Here is a 19273-nt window from a genome sequence, read left to right as displayed (position 1 = left end):
AAGATATCAGAAGAGAAAAAGGATTTCCTGGACCCTGAAACATGAACCAGTGGGTTACTGACGATGGAAAGAAGGTGTTATGGATCCTAGAATCGATAATTGAAATTTTTAGTTTGTCAAAAATAATTTTTTGTAGAGTCCAGCAGGGTTTTTTAAAATCTAGTCTTCAAAGTACACTGCCTTGCATGTTTTAGGTGTTTTCCTGCTTCAACACACCTGCTTTCAATTGCTGGATAATTAACAAGCTTTTTGCTGAGCTGCATTCATTTGAATCAGGTGTTTTAACCCCTGACATGCATCTAGTTAGTCAGTAGATTAATTTTACATTGAGATCATTACCAATGGGTTACGTTTGTGCTTCCTTAAGAAAAAGTTTGACACCGTGGAATGACCAGCAACGTCTCTTAATATTACCTCCATTGAGCTGACTGGGATGAACTGACAAGACAAGTGAAAGCAAAGCACCGATCAGTTGGGAAAACGTATGGAAACTTTTGCAACACACCAATGAGTGCGTTCAGCTTTTAATTTGAATTTATTGTGTGTCACTGTACATATGTGCAACGAGATTAAAGCCAGCTCCAAAGCAGCGTAAACAATGTAGGAAAATCTATACAATAAAGACATAATATGGTGATATTTACAATATAGAAATCAGTTAAATTTATACATACACACATACACATATAACCATCATATAATTAGTGCATGTGGGCATTCAGAGTGTTAATTGTTTGTTTTGTTTTTTTATCTGCAGGGTGACTACTTTAAGACCTCAATGTAGACCTCAATGTAAAAAGTAAATCAGTTATATATTTTTATTTAACTGTTACTTTCAGACTAGTGTGACATATTAAACTGCTTGATTTTAAATACAATACTGGAAGACCAGATGTTCTGCAGTGTTTGAAATGAATCTGATATATAAGTTTCACTTGTTGAATTAAACTACACTTTGTTGAGGTTCGAATTTTACCGAAATGTACCTTGATGCATGATTTTAGTTTAACTAGCATCATTTCATCAGGTCAAGTAAAGACAAGAAAACAATGCAGAGCACATTTAATAGTTTAATTATAAGCTGCTGTATACATTCAGTGATTATTCCGATTTTTATGTTGCCAGAAGCATGGGTGAGACCAGCAAAACATTCAGCCACAGGATCTAGTGTGTTGTACGCAATCTGTCCATTTTCATTCATCGACTTCCACATTGTACATACTACTGTGCACTGCAAAGAAACATTAAAGCCACACTGCTGGCGTGCAGCGTGGGTCTTCCAGGACCTTTGCTGGTTCAGACATGATTCCACCCAGTCTGTTGTGTGGTGCTCATAGGAGGGGAGAGCCCTGTGTCTACCACTCGCTGCGGTCTCTACCTCGTCTTGGTGATCGGCTGAACACAGATGGCACATGGTGACAGCAGTGCTGAGTAAAGCAAGTCTGCATGTCAGGAGCTCATTTGAACTCAAGTCCAGCGTTACAAGCTGGAGCTAAAGGTGGGAAACTGCAACAGCTTTCTCCTCCTGAGATGCTAAGGATAAGCAACATCCTGCAGTCAGCACAGTTGGGTTTACATCTTTTTTTTTTCTTTTTGGTTTCTTTTGCTATCTCACTCTAAGCTTGTCGAACGGACACACTAATGTTGGTGCTGAGATTGCTTTTTTTCTTCTTTTTTTTTTGTCTTTTTTTCCACATTTTCTAGTAGCCCACACAGAAACTGGATGGCACAAGAACTGACCAATAAGAAACTCTTTACAACAAGGTAGACTGCAAGTCAACGGTTGCCAGGGATCACACATTAAGCAAATCAAAACAAAAAATCCAATTTCATAAAAAAGAAAAAAAAAAAAAATCAAGATCCATATAAAAGCAAAAGACAAATGAACAAAAAGCAAGTTAATTTCAAGTATAACTTACTCATAAAATAACTACACAGCATTAAATATTCTCATTATACATTTTAAATTATTTATAAAATATATTTTGGCATATATGTTTTTTTATGTTATTTTCGTGTTTGTGTAACAAACGCTACCGTAGCTTCAGTTGAACACCAATGTTTATTCGATTTTTTTTTCCTTTTGAAACAAAACATTAAAGGGATTGTCACATAACAACAGGTTATTAAAAATGATAATAGTAAACCCTATACAGAGTTTCACATAGCAAGACATGAGTGACGATCCCTTCTATCCTAGCCCCATAGTCAAAAGTCAAAAAAAGTACAAGACCAAAAGCACAAGGCTCTAATTTGTGCTCCACTGGCTACAATCAAGGTTGGGCACAGGAGATTTCAAAAGCATTAAAGTCTTTAATTTCTTCATACAACTTGTTCTGAACACAAAGATCGGTCTGTCCCACTTCCAGCGTTCAGAGAGGCTTGGCAGATAGCAGGAGTTCATTTAGCTCCATCCGTGATAAAATATAAATACTTTAAAGACCTCACAGTCTGATGATACCAGGTTGTCATCAGGGGAAAAAGCAGAAGTTTTCTCTTATCAGCCAGGCAGAAGACAAACGAGACTGAGAGGACTCTTGATCCTGCTCCTGAATGCACCACGAAGGAGCCAATGAGCAACATGTGTTTGGGTGAATCTTGCGCGTGTATCTGTGGTTGTTTATTACAGTGTCAGAGCTCACTATACAAAGGAACAAGGAGCGATTTTAGCAGCTAAAACACACTGCAAAACCAAAAAAGGCAAATGTCATTTTAGTCATACAAAAGTAGTTCAAAAGGCATAACTGTACGTAGGAATTGGCACCTCATGCGTCCGAACATGTAGTGTCCTGCTTTGGCTCGAGGGCTGGAGGAGCTCCACTGGCCGCGTCCATGCAGTCAACAGTAACCTGCCTGTTTACTTAATGCAGACTGAAAGAAAAACCAAACAAAAGCAAACGAGGAAAAAGTACTGCGACTACAACAAAGCCACATCCACTACCTGGGCTTGAGCACACAACTATCTGCAGCAGACTACAGTTCATCATCAGCAGCCCAAGCTGGTTCTGGAGTTTTGGATTCTGCAAATGGGTGTGTCTCTACACTTCCACAGCATGGCTGTGTACACACAGCTACCGTGGAGTAAATATATATATGTGAGTTTACACTGTATATGTGTGTGCATGTTGGAGTGTCGCCAAGATGCTTGCTAAAGTACAATGTCCTTCAGGCGCTTGCTGCTGGGGGACTCCTTGTCTCGGCCGTCGTGCAGAAGCGTGTTGATCTCCCTGACGGCCGGCTCACTGTCCTTCCCCTCAGGCTGCCGCAGCAGGCTGTGGTTTGCGATCCGCTCTGCGTCACGACATTTCAGTGTATTGTAGGAAGATGATGCCTTGGACATTGGGCTCTTCAGGTGCACGGGGGAAGTGATGGGGCTGGCGGCCTCACGCCCGTTGCCAGCTTCACGAACAGCCCCTCCGTTGGCCTTGGGGCTGCACACCTGAGACTCCTGAGTCCGCTTTCCCTTCAACTCTCCCCGTTCAACATCCTCTGGCCCATCCTTGCCAAAGGTGGCAAAAGTCCTCTTGATTGTGCCGTCCTCGTAATGCGGCACGTCCACCGTGGTGGCCTCAATGGACAAAGCGATGACGTTGCGAGCGTGGTCGGGTGACTTGGCGCGTGCTGGGACCGAAACCCGAGGCATCCAGCAGCGGTCAGAGTGGCCCAGTATGCGGCACTCGTCCTGGCAGTGGAATCCCTCTCCGGGATCTGCAGACAAAGATAAAAAGTTTCCAAGATTAGTCTAAATTTAAACCACAAATTTTATGTGATCATTAGGGCTAGGAAATTTTATTATTCTCTTTATTCATTTCATTCAATACAAATAAAAATTTTTTTTTTTTTTTTAAATAAATAAATCAGTAACAACATGAATTGCAATAAACACTTGATCAATATCAGTAGATAATACATGTATATTAAATAATTTCACTCCCATCAATAACCAAAGAGCATTCTGGGAAATATAGGCAGAAAAAAAACTTTAGCCGCTCAATTTCTCACGGCCAGTTAAGCAAGATTGGTGGCATGAATTAACTCACTCACACTTCGGTTACCTAGCAACTCACTCTTTGGTTACCTAGCAACAACCTGTTGCGTAACTCGCACAGCAGCAGTTTCATATTTTGCCACCGTGCCTCATAACTGCTCAAAAATAAAAACAAACGAGTGAAATGGAAGGAGAAAATGAGTACAACAGCTTGAGAGGAAATTGCGGATGAAACAGAAAAGGCCACATCACCAGTTTGGTTGTATTTCTGATATTTGAAACAAAAAACTAATCAATAATTATCAATATCGACAGATATGAAACCCTGGTGTTGTAATATGTTTGTCAGACATATCATCCAGCCATAGGGATAAATTACAGAAATAATTTGTTCGTGTCAAATCAACCATAAAACAAGTTAAAGAAAAATTAATGAACAAGATAGGAAGATTTTTTTGAAGATGATTTGGCTTCATTCAGCAGGAAACATCATTAGTCCCCGTCTCTCCCAACAACCACTGGCTAATATGAGGCAAGTTAACTTTTAACTGGATGTGTACTGTCTCCAGAATGGTTTTGTGTATCTGTGTAACTGGTTACCAGCCTCTCAGGTCTTTGTGTTCTAGCCAAGACTTGTTTTTTTCACTAGGAACGGCAAAACATTATTACAAGCCTTTCGGCCTTTTCCACTAGCTTTTTACTTTAAGTGACGCAAATGAACTGAGACACAACTTCCTGTAGACTTTCACAATAAAATAAGGCACTATAAATTTTAAAAAGCACATTGTAAAAGCTGATGAAAACAGACACATCCTTTCTGATCATAACTACCTAACAGCATAAATGTTGCCTGTACTGTTTGTATTCAACTTTTGCTTGGAACTCGTTTTTTATTTTACTTTATTTTATTTCTTTTACATATTTTAACAGAAGAATAAGATTGATACCCACAATGGTTTTAGGCTGTTAAATTCAAGATTTAGTCTCTCTCACAGTCCTCCCAATCATAAGCTAGATGTTTGAGGCACATCTAATGTACCAATTAAATCATGTATTGTTAAATCAAAAGTCCATTTGTAGCTGTTGCATAATTGGGTTTTCACTACCAAACGATAGATAAAAGGCAGGTTTAAACAGTGCAATCAGATATCCCAGAGAAAGACACCAGACGAGTTGCGGCGTTGCTGCCTGGTTCATATCTCTTCCTCCCTCTCTGTCTCTGTCATCTGGCGCCGACTTATAAATATGTAATGATGTTTAACGCTGGAGCAGGGGGAAAAAAAGCAGATTAGTCTGACTCTGTATGGCTGTGCTGCACTTTGTTGTTGGTGGGAGAAGTTTCAAGAACATTTTGGCATCATTGGTGTTGACAAAAAGATGCTATGATGACTCATTTAAATTTAAATGCTGCTTTTCCTCAAAACCAGTGAACAATTTGTTTGATAGAATCTAAATAAAAACATATTTGACATGAGGTAAAGAGAGCATCAAAAAGTGCTTCAAAATTGTTTGACTTAAAGTATTACAGTTCATTTTTAAAATGTCTCATTGCAGCTGTAGCATGTTTTTCCTCCAGCTCAAAGTCTAAAAATGAACCTGCTGCACGAGTACATCTGAGATATTTCTGTGCTCCCTACTGCTTGTTTCACTCTAAGCAGCAGCCATCCACCGTTCCAGAAGCACGAAATGACAAAAAAAAAAAAAAAAGGAATTGTGAGAGAGGGATTGGGATCGACCCAAATGCATATGCTTACATCTGGCAATCCCAGCTTGAAAGATCACCTAATTAAAATCACTAATGATCTGTTTTTTTTCCCCCCTTCTTTTCCGCACTGGAAAGAGGCACCTCTGCTAAGGCCCTGGGGATCGATATTTAAAGATCGGAGACAGGCTTTTCAGGGGCAGATATGTCAGCGCTGTCTCTCATAAAGTATAATCTGATGGCGCTGACAGATAACACGGAAACTAAATGCCTGAATGAAGTGAGTAAAAGGGATCAAAGGCTATCTGAGCCCAAATATGTGGGAGTTGAATTATGGGCAGAAAATATGAGCACTGGCACCAAGAATGCAGGTCACGAGTGACTGATACAACGGCACGACATTTCTTTGAGGATCTCAGCCTAAATTTGGACACTGGGAAGCATTTATGAGCATTTAATGGCTTTGAAAAAACCTCGGGTAAACATGCAAGTCATGAGGTAATGACTGGTTTCAACGAATCTAAAATTTTTTAATTGTACCAAGAAAGTGCCAGACTGACCAGAGTTTTCCTAATTTTTACGGCTCATGCAGTCATGCGTTGTTGCCGCTCCCAACTTCCTGCTAAGCATTCCCAGAATCAAAAATGTCTTTTTTTTCTGTCACGTCATTTCCTTCGAGCTCTCGGACATTCAATGAGGTTCCAGAAGAAGTGCAGAAGTGACCAGAGTTCCTCCATTGTTCCTTAGCATTTGATAATGCAGCGTTGCCCCTCCCCAACCTGTTGCTATGTGAAGCCGTGTAACTGTATGACGCTTTTCCCCCCCATTGACCATTCCTAACATAAAAAATTGTTTTTAATGACACACCATAGAATATTCTGGGGTGACTGGAACATTTTACAGTTTTCTGGAGCACAGTCTAGAGTTGCCCCTCCCCTACCTGTTTCTATGCACCACCAACCAGCTTGCTAAATGAAGAGTCCTTAAACTTCCTGCTGCTTACATGTTAGAGGAAAAGAATCCTATTGCAAAAACATTGTGATGTTGACTGAGATTGTCATATTTGATAAAATATGAGATGTTATATGCATTATTACAGCATATAATCTGCAGGAATAATGCTGAAATAACATTAACATAGCATAAATAATAAGTCTGTTTAAGTACTTTGTCAGGAGAAAGGAATAATTGTTGCTTTCCTTTTTGTTTTTTAAATAAAAGCAATTAGATCATGCTCATTATACCATAAACGTATGCTGGTTTTCCTAATGTTGTCATCTACTGATAACTTTAAAATGTTTGGAAAAAATATTAACTTTAGTTAATATACTGCCATAAGAACTTCAGGGAAGCATATGAAATAATTTTATGCGGCAAAACATAACAAAAGAGGAAACCGTATTTTTCTCTTCCTGGTTTTATAGCCGGTGTATATGTTCCTATAAATCCACACTGATTGAACTGACAAACTGCAAAGGCAGCAATCAAGCAGACAAAAGCTATTAAGTCGGGGATTTTTTTTCTTTTATAAGATATGCAATCAGTATGTAACAATGCAATCACAGGAAAAAGTCTTTACAAGGTACCACAAACATAATGAATGGTGATGACTGAAAAATAAGCACATCATTTAAGGCTATATGGTACAGAAAAACAGCCCTTTTTAAGCAATTTTCAACTCCCTCTGCTTTCTGCAGGTCTTTTGTTACGGCTTTCTGAGCGACGAGTTTTTGAATGCATCCACAAACAATACAGGAACAATAAGAAGTCCCATTTTTGATCAGTACACTAACATATAGTTACCATTTCAGTGCTCACTCGTGTACATAATTTGATTTTACACATGTAGGAATGTGAAAATTCCTGTAAAATCTTGTTTGACGTGTTTGATAAAGCAGATCTTTTTCTCCACTGATTAAAAATTTACAAGCATCCTGGTAATGAATGCAATTTCCTCTAAACACTTTGGCTTATTTCTATAGCCCAAAGCATCCTCTGGGGCATGAAAAGCCTTAAGGCACAAAGAAATATACACAAGTTGCATGGTTGCTACTTAGCCGAGCTTGCATATGCAGTGAAAGCCATTTCTCTCTTTCCTTTAGGGGTCTATCAGAGAGCAACTGGGTTGTAAATGACATTGTTATGGAAGCCAAGTGCTATTAACACTCACACATCCTGCCTGTGCTCGGAGCTTCATAAAACGCAGATGTTGCTCTGAAAGATCCACAAAAAACTGAGAGAAAATTTAAATAAAATACAGTGACAGGCCATCGACCTCTGACAAAGCATAATCTCTTCCTATTTGAAATAAAACGAGGCGACTGTAATGGAAAGAGATGAATTAGTGGCTTCTACAGCAGCACGAGTACAGAATAGGAGGCAGTGAAGGCACCTCCTGCTGAGAATGTGTATTCAAAGTCATCAGGAAAAGTCAGGAAATAGGGTTGCCAATCAGTACAAGGAGCAGATTTAAAGCAGACGCACAAAGCAGGATGTTGTTGGGAACATTTCCGTTTGCAGATTTAATACCTATTAATTACTAAGTGACTTTCACTGAAGGGCGGAGGTTGCTTGTCTTTTGTTTTTACATGATTGAAGCACTTAAACTACAATGCATTCTACTGGAAATGAAGTCTAAAATCCTTGTTTGTTCACCATTGCCTTTGACTCAGGCATACTATGCTTTAATACAGATTTCAGGTCAAAGGGCCTCTACGCTCGTGGGAAAACTTCCACAGCATGGAAATCTAATAAATAATGCCACTTCAAATGCCCAGGACAAATCCCCCGGCAGCGCTGCTATCCTTGTTTTTCTGTTTGCAGTTACCTGGAAAAACATCCCTTTGCATCACCACGGGGAGAAAACCTACACATTCTGAGTCATTTTATCTTAAATTTGCAGCCTGCGACGGCAGATTCAGCTCTGACTCATTCTCTTGATCAGTTAAAGGCATCTGAACTTCAAGTTACAGATCTTTAGCTTCACTGTGGGAATCCCACAACCTGACTAGCTCATTGCTCACTTTACTCTGGTGTACTAGATATAATGATCCCTTCATATTACATGCCTGCAGGCACTATTTTTTGTTGCTAATGTAGCAAAAAACAAGGAATCAGCAAAAGACTTAAACCCTCTGACACAAAAGCAAAGAGATGTGCTCCCTGTAAAACTCCTCCAGCTTTCGCCAGCTATTTTTTGTCCTTTTTGGCTCACACATGGAGCCTCTCTTGGAAAACACAGCCGCTTACTGTTCCAAAAGTAAGTGTTGCAGCTTCCACCTGTATGTAGCACCTCGTAATATTAAAACATCACAATGTGCCTTGTGAAGCACTATGTAGTTGCTATTTTAGTCCAGGTAGTTATTACAAGCCCCAGATTTGAAGGTATGTGCTCTAGATGATTTTGTCCTTTTTTCCTTTTTTTAATCCAATTGATGTCATTTCTTACCTTCCTTGTTACATTAAAAGATAACTTGCCCATTGTGTAGTAGTGTGTTTTTCTTTTAAGTTAAGTATTTGTATATATTACAAAAATTATTTTCAACATTTTTAAAAATTCTTAATTAATTCACATGAATAATTTAGAATAATTTGATATGTACCAAGGTCCATTGACTAGTTTTGAAGCCTAATTATGCTTAGCTACTTTATACTGTTAAATATTATTCATTGGAGTCATAATGCCTCACTTCACTTTACTACTCAAAGTGGGTATGAAACGTCCACCTGGTAAGTATGAATTACCAAATGTTTGATACCAACCATTTTACAATAACTTTGTAAAAATGACCAAAACTACATTCTATCGATATAAAGCTGCAAAGTGTCAAAATGACTCGTTTTTTTAGCTGGATTCCCTGTTTGATATTATTTTAAAGTAAGGCAGAATACAGTTCTAGACTTGCTGAACACTTGTCTGATGAAGAGTGCACATTTAACTCTGCAACATAGACACTGAAGGTATAAGTGGAAAATAAATGGTGGCAGGTTGACAGACAAGATAGAAACAACTTGTAAAAAATACAAATGGCTAATCATTAGCCAGTTAGCACCAGCTTTCAAAAACCAGCTTGTAATTTGGTCCAGATAGATCCTTTTAAACTGGAATTTATGAGAACTTTATTCTAGCAGTCAAAACAAAAAAAGGAACATTTTTAAACTTTTCCGGAAATTCAATCACTTTCAGACCAAGCATAAAAACCACAAAAAGCAGATTAATAAAAACCTGACTGGAATCTAAACGAGTAACAGATTCTTTAAAATGAAGTTTATAATTCTGGGTACTCTAGAGTAAAAAAAAAAAAGAAGAAACAAAAGATACAACATATTGTGAAATATATTAGAAATGATTTTAAAGCATTTCAAGAACACTGCAGCTGGCTAACTCTTAGCCAACAACAACTCTGCAGTTGGCAGCAAAGGCATCTGAACTGTAGTTGCAGTGCTCTACTTCAACGTCTAAAATATTTATAGAGGTAAACCTAAACCTGATTGCTTAACACTGAGCAGCGGTTCTTCAAAGCCCAGTTTGAGATTTATGAAATATTAAAAATTCTTTGCAGTAACACACAATAAATGGTTTATTCTTTTGCTTTTTTGGTATTAGTATCCTCTTACACTTAGAGAAGATAAAAATCATAGCAGATTGACTCATCAAACTTGGACTGAATTATTCTACATTGATTATAGGCTCTTTAAAAATTCACCTATAAAAACAACAAAAAAGTGGTTTATAAGTTTTTTCTTGTCTTGTGAGCTCAATCTTATCATGTCAGGAGCTGGATGCATTGTTACACCTCAGTATGTAGTCATGAAAATTAAGAGTAATAGAGGACGGGAGGCAGGACTGAATTCTCCTGGAGTCAGATTCGAGTGGCAAAATCTTAATTTTAGATGCACCACAAGCCCACAAGTATGTGCAGCATGACACAATTCAGTCAGTTCAGCTTTAAAGCAGATGAACTCCAAAAAGAATGTGGAGCAGCTATCTGGTATGATAAATTATTTGACAAAGAATATCAGCAACTTTTGTCCTTCACTACTTTTTCGCGTTTTCTCTTTATGCTGACATTTATGCTGAAGCAACAAATGTCCCAATTCTGTTAGTCATGAAAACAGATATCCTTGCACAGACAGCCAGACATTTTAGTATGTTTCTCCTTGTGATGCAGATGTTACAAAAGGAAATAATTTAGAGCACTTTAAAGCAGATACACGATTCCTGTGGCCTACACAGACTTTACACATTCTCTTTGATTTCCTGTTTGCACATTGTCTTTGATAGTGAACCCCATTAAAATGCTGTGACAAAGCCATCACACAGAGCCCGTATAGTCAAGGAAGACAGTTATTAAGCTCTGCTGACTAAAAGAGCAAACAGCGACTATGTCATTGCTCTCTGGCCTTTTTTTCATCACAGTAGCATGTGGTATATTTTAAATGCAAAAGAACTACACCATAGGAAAAGCAAAGTGAAACCTCTGAGGATCCTGTTTAGAAGTTTCTATTTCCCGCAGAGACTTTCCCTGCTTTTCTGCTCTCATCACCGTATTCGTGAGCGTCTTTGACACCAAGATGACTGTTTTCTAATTGCTCTCCATATTAATTTTCCATCCTAGCAGTCACATGGCAAAGATTGATTAAATCTAAATTGTTGCTACAGTGTCTTGATGGAGCCTGCGATGCAGATGCTGATGAAAGTCTCAGAGTGGAGGAGAAAAATCTGATAATACAGCAGCAGCGGCGGCAGCAGCAGCTCAGAGGGCGACTCTCTCTGTGGCTGCGCTCGAGACGTAACAGGCTGGGTCCCTTCTGATCTTTACGCTGTGAATGGAGCTCAACATCCAGCCTGTCCTGTCTGAGGACAGTTCTACGGCCAGCTGAGGCTGAAGCTCGGCCAAGCAGCCTCCCACACTACTCACGAGGGAGAGTCCAAGCTCTGCTGTCATCCCAGCCAGCCAATTCAGTCTGCAGGCCATAAATCAGCCTGGAGGCTTGGCTCCTTCGGGAGCAGCAAGATGGAGTGTGATGGTCTTGTTTTTACAAACAGTAGAGGGGCACCCTTACTGCGCCACGTAAGCCATCATTCTCTGCACAGCGTCGAGTCCTTTCCTTCTCCCTACAGCATCTGGCTCAGCCACATCAAGCTAGCCCCCTGAAAATCCCCCAGATTCATCTCTCACCGCTCCCTGCACAAGGCCATCTTTTATGCCTCTCCTCCTTCTGTCCTACTCTCCCATCTAACCAGTGCTGCCAGATCACGTATATTGAGGTAATTAAATGAACCCCTCACATAAAAAGAAAATCACTCTCCCTACTTTTTTCCTGTCTGACCAGAATTACTTAAATCTTTTAAAAATCAAATAGTAAATGCTGAGAATATCAGACACAAGAAGCGATCGTGTTGGCGTTAGACAGGCACCGATGTACCAGCTGGTGACCGGAATGGGACGATTTTATGCTCATCACACCCTGAAACAGATCAGCCAAAATTTGATTGGTAACTACGGGATCAACAATGCCTAAGAGCCAACAAGTGGTGCTGATGAGACTCTTTGATGTGGAAGTTGATACTGAGAGAAGACTCGGCTATCTTCAACATGAGTGAGTTCAAAATTTACGCAATAGAATCATGTCAGGTCAAGACGTGCCGATAAATCACACAGTGATCAGCTAATCGTATGCTAGATGACCATAAGTGAATGTATCATCACTAAGCATCACAAGTTAGAACAAGCAGCACTCTTCAGTTTAGAAGTGGTTAAATGCAGTGAAGAAGAATTAGTTGAAGAAAGGAGTTTAAAAATGAAATTAGAGGAAGCACAAAAACTAGAAGGGAAGCTACATTTCTGTGAAGACATTTGTTGTTAACCAAGTCCCTTTAAATTTTTTAACACTTTTTTTGTGTACTAGTAGCTTTAAATGTAGAGTCCAAGCTCTGCTGTTAACTGGACAAATATGTTGAAGTACATTTACATGTACAGTGATTTACAGAGAGACATCGTTCTGTCACTTGATCTTGTTTTCGTCGTTTTATTTTATATTAAACATTTTGTGAAAACAGTTACATTTTCAATTTCACTAAAAAGTAAAAAATAAAAATTTAGACACCAAATCTCTAATCGGTGAATCTCCAGTTATGCGTGTTTTGTTGGTAAGGTCAGCCTTTTATTTCTATTCCTGGACCTCGGCAACAGTCAAAGAGTCAAGAACAAATTCTCAGAAAATCCAGGACCTTGCAAAGAAAATTTCTTTCTTCTTCTTTTAGTACACCAATAAGAATTACAGGGCAGGAACAGTTCAAGCCAAATTATGAAAATATTTTCTTCCAATGCATGCTCCTCCCTTCTCCTGCTGCTCATCCATACAGCAGAGCCAGGGCATTGTGTAACAGCCTCCTGGTGTAAAGAATGAATTTCCAAACTGGTGTTGACAAACAATGCACTAGCTTCTAAATTGGTACAAACAGCATCTGCTTAACAGCTGTGTAACAGCAGCGGGAAGAAAGAAAGAAAAGCAATCGCTCCGCTGTTTATAAATCACTATGTCATCGCAGAGCACTGCTCTGTTCAGGAGCAGGACCACTGGCCAATGGACTGCTTGATGTAGTGGAAACAATGCGAGCGGGTTGTCATGATGACATACGTGGGTGGGCTGGTTTCGGTGGCCTGGCAACAAATAGTATTTTGCTGAGAGGATTCTCTCACCCTATTATGCCCTTCTCTAATGATTACTGGCTCCTAAGGGTCACAGTGCCCCAGTCATACTTTCTAAGCCTGAAAAAGAGGCACCCTTGACTCATATCGTGGCTTACAAAACTCTTGGAGGAGAAAGGTTTGCTTTGATGTGATCCGTTGTTGTGCAGACCAGCCAATATTATAATTCATGCCCTTTTTCCCTACATTACATGAGCCAGTGACCATTTAACTCTCTCAACAGGCACTCTGAACTGGATTTAACCCAGGCAGGAAGGCGTAAACAGATAAGCATGGATGCACAAGGCTAAACTGTGTTACAGAGGAAGCAGAGAGGTTTTCTCAACACAGGCTTCGGCACCGACACAATGCCCGTCTGTGGCCACCGAACACCAGAAAGCCTGTGGGGATGGCTGGTTTCATCTCAACCTGAAAAGAGCCCAACTGTTCGACCGTGCTGCCAATTCAACAACATGCAGAGATTTCGTAGAGAAAGTGACACACTTCCAGCATGAATCCATTACTGGGCACAGAAATACTGGATCATGACGGTCCAACAGCAGCACTGGGCCATCCAGGTATCGAGATGTTGGTGTTTGTTTCTCTAGTTGCGAATGTCAACACTACGCTTTCCTCATATCTTCTTATTTCAGGAAGCTTTAGGACATCATCATATGTTTAAATAATCTAAATAGACTACCAGAACAAACTTTCTGCTTATTTTATTTTTTACAAAACCACAAAATGTAGATAAATAAGTCTTTCAAGTGTCTTTGTGGAAAATCTGTTATTACCACGTAAGGCAATTGCTGGTTCAGGACTTTATTTAGAATATCAGAGTAAAAGGGGAATGAAAACAAATGCAAACCACACACTTTTTAATTTTTAAGCAAAGTGGAAAACCATATGTTAGGCAAAGTATGAAATTCTTATGGTTTAATAGCCTTGAGCACGGAAAACCGAAAAGCAACAATTATTCCTACTGCTAAAATAATATAAAATTGTTAGACATTAGCAAAAGCATAGAATAAACACCCACTAATCTTCTTAATAGTTTTTAAAGTGCTTATGGTTCAGAGTATTTAACCTATGTGCTATTTTGACAAGTTGATATTAGCTGGTTGCTCTGGGAACCAGCTTGTAGTCTTAGTCATACATTTGTCCACATTTCAGCTGAATTTGTTTTTCTTGTAATCAACAGAAAACTCTTCTTTCGGCTTCCGTGTCCATACAGTCTGAAAAAACATCTCAGGCATCCCAATAAAAAGCCTTTAAACTGTAGCAAACTTAAGATGACTGTATATCTCTTTCAAATATGTAATGATAATGAGAGAAAAGGTAATTAACTGTAAATTGTTGGAGTTGCTTTGATCTACTTTTCCTTTTATATAGGTGATTTTACTGAAACAAGAAATCAGGTTTAAGCTTGTAAACCGAATTATATTGTTAGTCTATATAAGTACTGTGGGAAAAAAAACTATTCACCGGTGTAATTCAGTGATGAATTTTATTGGATAAAATTCATCTTTTCGGCTGGAGTGTTTTAAAGAGACAATTATTTTAACTTGTGAAAGATGGAGGAAGGGGAAGAATGCAATTATAGTTCAAATTAAACCGAAACTCCAGCTCACCTTGTTCGCATAATTTGATCTGTTTCCATTTAAAATAGGATTTGGTGGAGAGATATCTTGCAGGGCGGAATCTATTAAAAATAACCGAGAAAAAAATTAGATCATACTAGAAGTTTGTTTGATATGAGGTGTTTGCTCTAGCGTGGCATTATTGGTTGTAGCAAATTTCCAGACAAATTGCCTTTAAACTAAATGCTAACATATGGTTCTGGAAAATATATTTTTTGTGAAAATTAGAGATTATTTTTGGAGACACATTGAGTTTTTCTATCTTGACCTTCATAACCTTCAATTTTCAAAGAACAGTAGTGCAAAACAGAGTGTTTACAGTATGCTCCTAAAATGCAGGCCTGTGTCCTGTTAGCAACTCTATGGCAGACCTGCCCACTCCGCTAAGCAAGCCAGCCAGACCGCCTGCTTCTGTCTGCCTGGCTCGTTCCTTCTGCAAAGCATCGACAGAGGACAACTTTAAATACACTGGAACAAATGCAGTTTTTCTGTGTTTAAACTTGACCGAGCTGGCGAGCTAATTTGCTCCTAAACCCTTGAGTCTGGGAGAAGCAAGGGGGCAGAAACAGACATTTAAATTACATCCATGAATGGGGCTGAGGGGGGAAGACGAAAGATATACGAGTGGCGATGGAAAAATGAATAGACGAGGCGAGTCGAAGATGGAAAAAAATGGATGGAAGGAACTTATTCTTCTTGTGTTGACAGCCTACAAAGACAGACACTTGATTATAAACACTAAAGAAGCTACAACCAATTCTCAATTGTTAACCTGAAAGCATCTTAGGTCAATGATAGGAAAAAATGAAACAGGCAGACAATATCTGAACATCATTGGCACTGTGAGAATACCGTGGGTGGCTAATCATTAGCCGCTAACGTCACTGAAGTTTCCTTAAGATTCAGAGAAACCTATGTGGACAAAACTCAGATCACTTTTCTCACTTCTAGTGGGACTTAAATATCCTTAAGCAATGCCTAATATGCAGTATGAAATGTGTAACAAAACCAGAAGCAGACAAATATAACACAACTGGCTAAACGTTAGCCAATAATGACGCCAGTTTAAGCATCTGCTTCAAAACTTCCCATCTGTGCTAAACTATTGGACTATTTAAGAGACTTTAAGGAGTTTTGATGGCATATGATCAACTGCAGTTCAAAATGTAAAAGTTTCTGTTCTTGTAACAAACACATTCTGTGAGTTTTGAACTATCATGACACAAGAAATTATTGCATTAAGGTCAATTTATGCATCCGCCCATTTTGTACCCATGCCTTGCCAAAATCAACGCTTTGTAGTTTTTCATTAATTATGGAAAAAAAACGTCCCTTTTTTTCGTACCACACATGATTTCCCCTGATTTAGGTACAAACTTTTCAACGTCTGTTTGGTCCAGTTCTTGGGAAATAGGACATCCTGATCAAACTATAGACAGTCTCGAGCTGGTAGACAACATTCACTTGAGTCAGATAAAAATTATTATTAAATTGTTAAAGCAAGACAAAGACATCCCACAGTGGCTATAAATTGTAGCAATCAGGATCTTTCTGTTCCTCAAAAACTTCGATACAAAGAAACTAAAACTAAAACTGTCTGAAATGGTGAAAGGACAAAGTGACCAATATCAGTTTTTTTTACTTTAAACGTTCATGTAGCTTTCTAAAATAACTTCATTTCTTGTTACTGTGTCTGACCAGGCATGACAGTACTGATAAGGTAGTATCTAAGGATTTCCTCTCCTGCTGTGAGCCAATGTTTTGCTTCAAAAAAGGGACCTTACATAAGTAATATAATGTGGCTTCTCATTGAGTCGCATTCACTTTGCGTTCGCCAGGACTGTGTGTTTTATATTCCTTTTTATCTCATCAAAGCAGCAAAAGAATGATGTCTACTTTCTCTCATGTTCTCTTTTCCCTCTTCTTTCCATTTTCAAAAAATGTCACTGGTCTCGTTATAAAGCGATCCTTGGAAGTAGGACACTGTAACACGGTGGTGATGAGGGTACGGCGTGGGATAGGCAGGTACAAGTTCTGCACAGAGGAAGTGGGCCACCTTGGGAAACGATCATGGCTTGAACAAACAGCCCCATTGTTTCCCACTGAACAACACAGACAGCGTCACTTAGGGATAAGAGGCATATAAAAGAAATAAAGAGCCACAGCGAGACACCCCCATTGCGTCTAGATACATTAGATTTACACCTACTGGGTCTAACTCTTTCTCCAGCACACATCCTGCTTCCCTGTCATGAAGGATGATCTGTTTGGCATCTTTGGAGGCTTGCTGATTCTCTCCCAGGTTTCTCCATTATCCACCACAGCAAAGTCGGCACCATGATGCCACTTAATATAACGCAGTCAGAACCTATGTCCGCAGCATTAGCCACCCACCAGCCGCCACCACAATATACAGACGCTTGTCAGGAGAAAACGCTGCAGCCGGTTCGGTAAGACACACAGATTAAAACGCAGGTGGGAGAGTGTTCTGAAGAAAAGAAGAAGGAACTAATAGGCACATCTTTTCTGATTTGAGGAACATGACTACAGCATACATAAGGATGGTGGCTGGGGTCTGACACAGAGGTAGTAATTGGATTTCTCAGGCCCTGTGCCCACTCATGATAACATGCTGAGCTGTGACATGAAAAGTCCTTATGTGTGGCGAGGGAGCAAGGTGCAGCAGAGTGGAAGTGACAGGTGTCAAAGATCCAATTCCCTTGCTCTTCTCGATCCTCCAGTTCCTTTTCTCGGGAGACAGCCGCGGAACAACCTGCCCCACACTAAAGCCAAACACCACGCTTGACATTCAGTTGCAAATCCCAGCAAGTTAAAGTTATGTAGAGAGCAGCAGGGGAGGCTGAGGTGGAGGCAGAGGAAGGGGAGTCTGCACGTGCTGTGGATGTAAGGGGTCACAGCCCTGATTGCCTGGTTTATTTACAGTATATTCTGATGCTAATAGGAGCTGAATACAGAGGGAACTCAGGAGAGGATTGTGAGAGTCCTGCTGCAGATCTTGGAGATGATGGGGGGGATGTGTGGAGTCTGCACGGACACAGTCCCCTCCCTGTCCTCTCCGAGCGTTCTGGCCTCGTCTTTTAACGAGAGCTGCATGAGAAGAGGCACATCATTAAAAAGAGCCATTCTGAGGTTTTCCTGTCTGCCATTAAACTTAACAACCTGCCTCTCTCGTTACCTTTCATCCTCCCTTTAAAAAAAGGGGGGGGGACTCCTATTTTGAAAGTTGCATCAGGCTCATAATGATGGATTCTGTCGCTCATTCAATCAAACCTGAAGGCCCTCTGGAGTTTCGAAATATAGAAATTGCTGCTACAGCTAGTGCTGTATTTACATGTTTAATGCTAAACTGTTTTTGCATATTACACTAACTTGATATAATAATTGGGTTAATGCCCAGAAAGATATGTGGTAGCCTAAAGGAAACATCATATTAGCAGCACCACAGAAAAACAGAAGCCTTTGAGGATGTCTCTATTTAATGGCAATGAATTTTCTCTAATTTGATTATCAACCACCAGAAGCTATGCAACAACGTAGAGAAACACCCCTCTAGATCCTGTTCTGCTCTTGACCTTTCTCTGAAATGAACCGAGCCAAAACAGGCAGATTACAGCGTGTCCGCGGCACGGTAATTCAGGCCGACTTGTGGCGTTCAGGCTGTGCACATTACAGTCTTGATCTTCATTCACCAAGAAGACACAGCTGAGCTCAGCAGCAATTAGTGTTTGTTTAATCTGCATTAGACGTGGGCCAGTGTGAGATTCCCATGGTATGATAATGTTGAGTTAAACTACCAGGGTACTTAAAGGTATTGGTGCTTATGGGAAAATTGAAAATAAAAACGTGTAACCTGATCTAATTGCTATTCTTTCTTCTCTAACATTTCTACTTACCTTTATTGCACTGATTATTACACTTCTTATTATTAACAGTGTAATAACTTCTTATTATTTTATTAACACAAATCTAACACGATGTTAGCTGATTATTAGTCAGGCTATTTCCTCAAATAGCCACTCTGCATTTGGCTGCCTAATAAACCTGCTGCTTGTAGTTTGTCAAATGTAAAACATTATCTTAATAGAGTTGGTTTCCACGACACAATTGTCTTTTTTCTTTCTTTTTTTTTTTTTTTTTTTACAGCCAGAGATATTTATAAGCAACTGAAGGAAAAGTGTGGCAGCTTTCTTTCTTCCAGTGTGCAGCAACAGCAGGGGGAGGGGCAGTA

General features: G+C 39.5%; 1 protein-coding gene across 7 annotated transcripts in view; it reads right to left on the bottom strand.

Annotated features, from left to right (window-relative positions):
• Positions 1-1057: 1057 nt before the first annotated feature.
• The window catches only part of pcdh19 (protocadherin 19), an 88995-nt gene continuing 70779 nt past the window's right edge, over positions 1058-19273 (bottom strand). For all 7 annotated transcript variants that reach the window (XM_032554448.1, XM_032554449.1, XM_032554450.1 and 4 more), the window contains exon 5: positions 1058-3708. In XM_032554448.1, the coding sequence (XP_032410339.1) occupies positions 3149-3708 (560 nt within the window). In that variant the 3' untranslated portion in view covers positions 1058-3148. The remainder of the gene's footprint in view (positions 3709-19273) is intronic.

This window comes from Xiphophorus hellerii, chromosome 23, assembly GCF_003331165.1.
Source record: "Xiphophorus hellerii strain 12219 chromosome 23, Xiphophorus_hellerii-4.1, whole genome shotgun sequence".
Lineage (NCBI taxonomy): Eukaryota > Metazoa > Chordata > Actinopteri > Cyprinodontiformes > Poeciliidae > Xiphophorus > Xiphophorus hellerii.
This window is presented reverse-complemented; position numbering and strand designations above follow the sequence as displayed.